At 38.5% G+C, this 8,453-nt stretch overlaps 1 protein-coding gene across 1 annotated transcript; it reads right to left on the bottom strand.

Moving 5' to 3' along the window:
- Positions 1-577: 577 nt before the first annotated feature.
- On the bottom strand, positions 578-7,544 carry myl2a (myosin, light chain 2a, regulatory, cardiac, slow). The gene is made up of 7 exons (XM_017702882.1): positions 7,496-7,544; positions 5,465-5,557; positions 3,705-3,780; positions 3,023-3,127; positions 2,750-2,828; positions 2,597-2,645; positions 578-876 (listed from the first exon to the last, which is right to left on the bottom strand). Exons 1-7 carry the CDS (start codon positions 7,496-7,498, stop codon positions 772-774), a joined length of 510 nt encoding a protein of 169 aa, XP_017558371.1. The 5' UTR covers positions 7,499-7,544; the 3' UTR covers positions 578-771.
- Between the last annotated feature and the right edge of the window lie 909 nt (positions 7,545-8,453).

Here is an 8,453-nt window from a genome sequence, read left to right as displayed (position 1 = left end):
CTATTAACTGTTATATTACAGCTATTCTCATGATTTTGTGACACCCATTCACATGTTTATGATACATCAATTTCCAAGGATATGTTGCTATTTTCCTGATTAAACTACACCAATTTCCATTGTTATTCTATAACTATTTCCATGATTTTGCTACACCAATTTCTGTGATTATGCTTCTGCTATTTCCAACTACACACATTTCCATGGTCACACTCCAGTCTGTCTTATTGTCACACAAGACCCATCTCCACGGTTACATTACAGCTCTTTCTATGGTTATGGTAGTGACTAATTCTCAATAGACCCGCTGACTGGAGGCTATTATGTTTAACATGACGAGCCAAAGAAATTTATCTGAAGTGAATTTTATTTGATGTTCAAAACAGAAAAAGAAGAAAAGAGATATGTCGTTTCACGAAAAGATAATCCATTCCATCAGCACTCACGTCAATAACATTGCAGTTTTCTAGATATAAATTATCAGATAAACAGAAAAACGAGCGGATGTTAGTTAATAAGCGGCTGAAAACCTTTGGACGCAGCCACTTTTGAAAATCATGAAAATCAAACGATAAAGCCAAATGTGCAAAAGCTGTTTATTTTACAAGCAATGAATCATGATTATACATAAAAACAGCAAAACATTTTGCAGGTACTTTTTGCCTCTTATCCTCTATTCTGGATGAGCTGAAGAAAACTTCACAGCCATTAGCAGAATCAGCCGTTGGTGAGGGGGCAGCGGTCAGCGGCAGAACACAAAAGGCCGAAGCTTTATTCCTGGTCCTTTTCCTCTCCATGGGTGATGATGTGGACCAGGTTCTTGTAGTCGAGGTTGCCTGAAACATCTGGGGGGAAGGCGGTGAACATCTGCTCTATCTGATGATGAAGATGATAAAGAATATTAAGATTCATTACTTCACATAAACACACAAATATGTATCACCACTGCAGCAGGAGAAAAGTAAACTTTGATACTTTTGTCATTTGCAGTTAGTTTGCAATAGATTATTGTTTTTATGTGGTATATAAAAGCTTCTTTGATACCCAGATGCAGACCAGTTCTTATGACTTTTTTCCTGGTAGTAAACTCATCAATCAATTAACTGTTGCCCCATTTTTACTGAAACGACATGCCCAAAGTGAAAGGGGCACCGCTTTGAGCTACAGTTGTGATCTTGGCCTCATTTGAAAGGGAACACTCTCAAGTCAGATTATTTGTGCGAATTACTGATACACAGAATTAGTGAGGCAGGTTTATTTCTGCCTTACACATACATCTCTAAACTGATTTATGACGCTGTTACCAAGGCCACATGTTTTGGATTATGGTGTCTCTGTGGACAGCGGCAAGGCTTTGAAGATAAGAACCCACAGATTTGCTGGCCTTTGCTCATTCGGTGCTCATGTTGCAGATGACACAATCATAACCTCTATAAATAACTGATCATGAAATAGTTTGCGGGAATCAAATCCTGATAAAAATGATGCGTCAAAACTGGACGTGTGCCTGTACCAGAGCAGCAATCTAGAAAGATTAAGCCATTTAAACCACATGTGTCAGGTTCCAGTCCTAACAGGCCAAAAAACTGCAGACATCAGCACCCTGCCTTATTAAACACACATGATTCAGGTCATCTGCTAATTAGCAAGGCCTTCATGAACTGAATTCAGAGTGTTAAATGAGGGTAAGTGCTAATCTCTGCAGCACTTTGGCCTAGAAGGGTAAGCCATTGTGCTTGTTTTTACCCAAATTAATGCAATCACATTTTTGGTCTTGTGGAGAAAAGACACATCTATAAGTTCATGTTCTTATTCTTTGTTCTTCATGTTGTATTTCATGATCTTCAAGATGAAGACCACGTATAAAATGCTGGCTTCAACTTGAGTCTGACTGATGACATAGATGTGTCTCAAAACCAAGGATGTAGTGAGGTTAGCTTGCATTTCTTGGCCACTGTGTTCCTGAAGGCTGTCACATTTGGTAGGATCCTTCAAATGCAGTTGAGAAACCCACCTCAATTCCTAACAATTAAAGGGAATCAGCTAATGGATCCATCCAGACCTTCAAACTGCCCATACTGATTAATGCGCACCACAGGTGTTTGAAAACCATTTGAAAAATAGCGCAAACAATACGAAAAGTTGCGGAAATGACAAGATGGCAAGGAAACATATAAAAGGGTCCTAAGGGTCATGGTTAGGGTCACCAAAAGTCATAAAGAGATCAATATTTTTCAGTAGGAATGCACTTTTACTGACGTAGACTTTTCTTAGTAGTTTTTCAAGAACAAATTTAAGGAAAAACTTAGGAAGATTTTGGTGAATGAGGCCCAATGTTCTAGTCTTGGGTATACTAGTGTTACTCCCATTATAAGCCATGACACCTTGTTATAGCCTTTGACCAAGCAATGAAGTCAATCCTTCATATGTAGCACTAGCAAAGGTTATCCAACATCAGCTGCTGCCTTAGCTTTTTTCAACATCACCCATATCTTGGACCACCTCCCAGAATTCCTTCATTCTTGGACACTGCTATCTATATACAGTGGCTTTATATGCCCTTTTGTTCACTATTTGGACAATGGTCTTTTCTTACCTCTTCTTTCGAGAACCTGTCAGCCTGTGTTGTCAGCATCTCAGTTATACTAGAAATAACACAGCAATACAGACAAGAAGAGTTTGCTTTAGAAGACCCCAATTCAGTATTTAAAATGCACAAATTCTACTAACAAAAGACAGCTCCACTCACTACTCCTTCCGCAGGACACCTTTTCCCTCGGGGTCGAAGACTTTGAAAGCGTTGAGGATGGTCTCCTCTGGATCAGCTCCTACAGGGTACAGCTCAGTGTTTGTGGATCATTGCAATCTCACGTTATTGACAGAAAGACTACTGGATTAAGAAAGGTGATGCATCGAATTGTCTTAATTCAAATGTGTATTAGGGCAAAACCAGAGAAAATTAAGTACGCATTTGAATCAAGCAAATCCATCACTCTTGCTGGGCCGTATCTCAACTGCTTACCCTTAAGCTTCTCTCCAAACATGGTGAGGAACACAGTGAAGTTGATGGGTCCAGAGGCTTCTTTCAGCATGTCATCAATCTCCTCCTGCTTTACATTGAGGCGCCCTGTTATTCCAGAGGGAACAAGAAAACGGGGGCCACTGATATTTGTGGCATTGTACAAATGATACTTTGGGATTCTTCCAGTTTCTGATATGCTACAGGGACAATATTAGGCCAAAATTTCATATAATGTAAGAGTCTAAAAATAAATTTGACATATTTTGTTGAATTTATAATTGAAAGTAAATTAACACATTTCCTACAAGGAACAAACTTACCCTAAAGGGCATTTTTATGCACATATTAGTGCACTAACTCTATTTATTTGGAAAAAAAAAAAAAAATATATATATATATATATATATATAAAATGTGCTATAACCTCTGGCCACATGTGTTTTTTCCAAGATTGCCTACTCAGACAGCAGAAATTTAGCTCCACCCACTTATGCTGACGTTCTAAGGAGTACGACCTCTTCAATGCAGCTGAGTACAGGGCTCAGGATATAGGCACTATAAATCAAAGGACTACTCCAACATTTTTCAAATTAATGAAAGGCCTATACATCAGACTGAGATATCTATTTTCTCTTGCTGAGACTTCTGCTCTCAGTCTAGTGAGAACCTTGCCTAAACCAACCTAGAGCTGCAAAGGTGTCCCTCAGGTCATTTTTGTCAATGAAGCCATCTCTGTTCTGGTCCATGATGGTGAAAGCCTGCCAACGCAAAGAGAAACAAACTCTTCAGAACATGTTGGCAGTTCTATGACATTTGAAGGAACATTCCAGTGTTTTTCAACCTGTCTGCCAGATGTGTACCACATTGTCCATTAACATAGACAATTAAAATCGACAATTGACTCCATGCAGCCCATATACTGAAACAAGGTTGCAAATGACCGTGTTGACTACAACTTTTTACGCATGTCCACCTATTCAGCCTATAGCAGTTGAGTTCTGGCCAATCATCCTGAAACTATAAGAAGAATTTCAGCCCAGGTGGATTTTTAAATGAGATACATTACATGACAGTCAAACTGGACAGAGGTCATTTACATATTTAATTCTTAAAGGCACAGTATAAAAAACAATCTGGTGTATGAAAGAGATAAAGAAAGCTAAGAAAAAGTGGTCATGCAAAATGCATGATGACCATTTACGGTGCATAAACCTACACAAACATCATAAACTGTGCTCAGGGGAAAAATTAAGTACAAGAAAAAATTTACAATATGGGCCCTTTAAAGCATACTTATAATAGAAGTCAATGGGCAGTTGCTTGAGCACCCATTCCTCTCTTTTATAGGTGTCTTTCAACTGTTTTTCTTTTCCCTTCTAAACACAAGAAAATACAAAATTGTCCACAGGAATCGACTATATGCTACAAATCTAGCAGATTAGATTAGAGTTTAGGCAGTGATTAGGTTGAAAAATCCTGGAAGAATCCTTTAAGAACAGAAGATTTTCACAACTGAGTGTGCTTAAAGGGGAATTGCATAATCAGATGGCTAAGATGTAAACAAAGTCAGTCAGAGTGGTTTGATGTGAAATGTTCCATTCTAGAGAAGCTTGCTCAGTCAGAATCGTTCATAGTGGTGGTGATAGGAACCAGACATCTGAAGGGTGTGATGCCTCTAAAAGCTCAGTCACAGAAAGGTATTGTATGATATAGTTACAAACACACTATCTTGTTCTTGAGGCATTGTTTGACATTAGTTTTGAGATAAGATGAAACATATTTTCTAAACCCATTCATGGTTTACTATTTTACTAATATCATCATTACATACAAAACTCAGAAGACACATGCAGGTTCACTAGTGGTTTTGAATAGTAAATCAAGTGTGTGGCTGGTTACTATCACCACCACTGTAAAGGACTCTGTAAAGAGTCGGTCAGTTTCTCCACAATGAACCATTTCGCATCAAACCACTCTAAATGACTCTGTTAATATTGCGATGATTGAATTATGCTATAATTTTGGGGAAAAAAATGGTGGAATTCCCCTTTAGACAGCAAATGTGGACGTAACTGTGAAATAAGGAACTGCTGAAATATCTTCATCATTCACTGCCCTGCAGTTAATATTACTGAGCACTTCATTTTCTCTGATCTCTTGGACAGACCAAGCAGTGCTATCATTCCATCCCATGTGTAATCACTGCTGACAGGCTCTGGAGATTTACGAGGGCATCACTATTCACCACCCAGAGCATGCCGCAAAAGGAACATGCTCTAGATGCCACACAGAGACTAACAGAGAGACTGTCAATGGTACAGACAGAGAGCTAATACAGGGGGTGGCAGGTCATAGTCACCAAGAGGGAAATGGATGGAAGACAGGAGGGATGTGAGACCGAGAAAGCCAGAGAAAATGAAAAGGAGGTGGGAAAATTCTGACCTCTTTGAATTCCTGAATCTGTGCTTGTTCAAACATGGAGAAGACGTTGGAGTTGGCACCCTCTGCTGCTCGCTTCTTTGCCTTTTTCGGTGCCTGTAGATGAGATTTTAGAGATGTGCTTCACATTAGTCCTCTAGTGAAATACAGCATAGACCACCATAGCTGATCACCATCTGAACCAGTTGTATTTTGAATGCTGATATGCTGCTCAACCAGCATGACTATTCTGGGTGACCAGCTAAATCAACACCAGGCAAGCATAAACCAGCTTAAACCACTTTAGATCAGCATGGAACGTTTTTTTTTAGCAGAATATCAAATAATAATAATAATATAAAATAAAAAATACTGTAGAAGCTTCCTTATGTTAGCTAACACACTGCACGACAACACAACAGTATACACAACACTATAAAATTACTATATCCAATATAAGTTCTTAGGCACAACATAATTATTTCTCATATAAAACAGGGTTTAATGCAGAAATCTTCACATATAACTAGTTTTCACTTATCAAATTACCACCGCAATGATAATGCTAATTTTCACTAGCGTCTCTGTGCAATTTCCTCTTGTGTTAGGGTCAAGCTAATGGTGCCACACATTTGTTTCCCCACTCTGGGTTTAACAGTACTTAGGTCAGAATATACCACAAAACACAGACATTTTAAACATGTAAGGCATTAAAATAACACATTATTTACTTTTTGCATTGTAGTTTTACAGGAAATCATTCAGTAAACAGTTCTAAAAACAATACAGAGAGGTTTAGCCTGTTAGCTCTCTTTTAGCATCTTTAGTCTGCCATCTTTTAGTCTTTTCTAGTAAGTAATTTGGCCTTCAGTTTGAACAAAACTGGGTTGTTACTTCATCGATCAGTGCGCTTGGTGGTCTACACATGGCTTTTGGTTGCTTAGCACAGTAAAGGGCTCATATCACATAACACACAGATTATCTTGCTTTTTGGAAATAAAAATCTTTGAAGTAGTATGAAATCACTGTTAACATAAAAAAAAAAAACAAAAAAAAAAACATTCACTCCCAAGTCCATACAATCCCTATATAAAAACTATGCTGTGAAACAACTGGTTTTGGATTCTCACAATCTGTGATGTCACAAAAAACAACATGTTTTCATGCATCCACCTATACATTGTACAGCAGTTTAGTCCTGTCTATTAACATTGACGTTATAAGAAAGACATGTTTTCTCCTGGACTGTGTTTTGAGGCACAATACATGGCGACCAATCACTACAGAGACAGTTTACATACACATGTCTGAAAGACATGGTAAAAAAAAACTGTATTCTAAGGGATGAAGAGAGGTTAAAAATTGTCATGTAAAGATGAATTATGACTATCTATTGTAGGCATGTAACAGGAGACCTTGAAAAAATGTAAGATATGGGCCTTTTTTATACAGAATTCAATTGTGAGGCAGACAGAGATGTATGAGTATTTCACGCTGGCTTCGATTGTGGCTCAGACAATCAGATTTTAGGACTAAAATCTGTTTTCTAAATTCACTTAAATACTAGTATATCTCCTAGCTATATTTCAGATACCTCTAAAATAGGTCCTATTGTTTGTTCAGAGGGTGCAAATCAGACTCAAACAAGGCTTCTCCACTAAGAGCTGCATAATAACAGAGTGACAGTTAACACCAACTTATATATTATTATATAATAATATATCATTATATATTTCAATAATAATATATTTCAAGACAATAGTTTTTCTCTTCTTTTTTAAGCACAGGAAAACACAATCAAAATTATTCTCTGTGGTAAATGGCCAAATGCTACAGGTGCAACAGATAAATCTTAGGCTGATAAATACTATAGCATTCCTTTAATCAGCATAAACAATATATGCCATAGTTCATCATGTAACAGTCAGGTAACCAACTACCTGCACCTTTGTTATCCTTTTGTCTTACTCTCTTTCCTACACTGCTGTCCATTTCCATCCTAAATTCAGCTTACAGACCCATGCATCACATTGGCTTGGCCAGCTGGCCACTCACCATGACTGTAGCTGGGCGGAGGCTGGTAGAACAATGAGGGATTCCCAAAATGCAGCTGGACAATGGGGCGAGGACGGAAGGTCTTATGTAGTCCCGCCATGTCCCTCTCTACTGGACAATATAAATAACCCATGTCCTCTTTAGGAAGTGACAGGTAAATGATGACCCCCACACTATGCCCTCCTGTCTCCCCTCCTTTCGTAAAACCCCAGGCTCTTGGGGTTGGGACAATAGTGGTTTAGAATAACAGGATACCAGGCTTTGGAGATTAAGAAGAAGACCCTGGGGAGATTTGGGATTGCACCCTTCATGTCTAGCCAGTCTCCTGTCTACATCTGACAGTTTTATAAAGTCAAAACAGATCCTGTGGACCCTCTAAAGGAATCTTTTCAAGTACAGCTTTGGGATGGAAGGGCATTATATTTTAGACCTGATCACGCTGCAAGAAGAAACTGCATAGACCAGCTTAGCTGGTGACCAGCACAACCAGCATATGTTTTGTTTAGGATGCTGGTGTGCTGGTCAACCAGCATGACCATCCTGGGTGACCATCTTAACCAGAACCAGACCCACAAAAAACAGGATAAAGCAGCACAGACCAGCTTAGACCAGCATGGAATTCATGTTGGTCTGTGGTGGCCTTTTTAGCTGGGCAACTAAGCTTATAAACTAAAGATAAAATATAAGCCTCTCTTTGGTCAGATTTTCAAACATAATGCCATCCTTCTAGGTTGCAAACTTACTTTGACAACAGTCAACTACATAGTTACATATGAAGCTGTTAATCTGTTAATCATTCCAATAATAAATCGCTGCTCCTCAAATTAGCTAGCTAGTTTAAGTAGTTTGCTCTGGCTTGCAAAGCATAGAGCTTTTTCCATTTACAGCACTTTAAACCTTGATATATTCCATATTATAATTCCTGGAGGCTAATTCCTTGAGTTTCAAGGCTAATCCT

Source organism: Pygocentrus nattereri, chromosome 23, assembly GCF_015220715.1.
Source record: "Pygocentrus nattereri isolate fPygNat1 chromosome 23, fPygNat1.pri, whole genome shotgun sequence".
Classification (NCBI taxonomy): domain Eukaryota; kingdom Metazoa; phylum Chordata; class Actinopteri; order Characiformes; family Serrasalmidae; genus Pygocentrus; species Pygocentrus nattereri.
Note: the sequence above shows the minus strand (reverse complement) of the source record. Positions and strands in the feature narration are given on the sequence as shown.

What these genes read in the sequence shown, in the direction of transcription:
- myl2a (XM_017702882.1), bottom strand. An exon ending in GGACACCTTTGCAGCTCTAG is followed by an intron (nt 3,128 to 3,704) that starts GTTGGTTTAGGC and finishes CTGGAATAACAG; the next exon opens with GGCGCCTCAATGTAAAGCAG. An exon ending in GGTGTCCTGCGGAAGGAGTA is followed by an intron (nt 2,646 to 2,749) that starts GTGAGTGGAGCT and finishes TGTTATTTCTAG; the next exon opens with TATAACTGAGATGCTGACAA.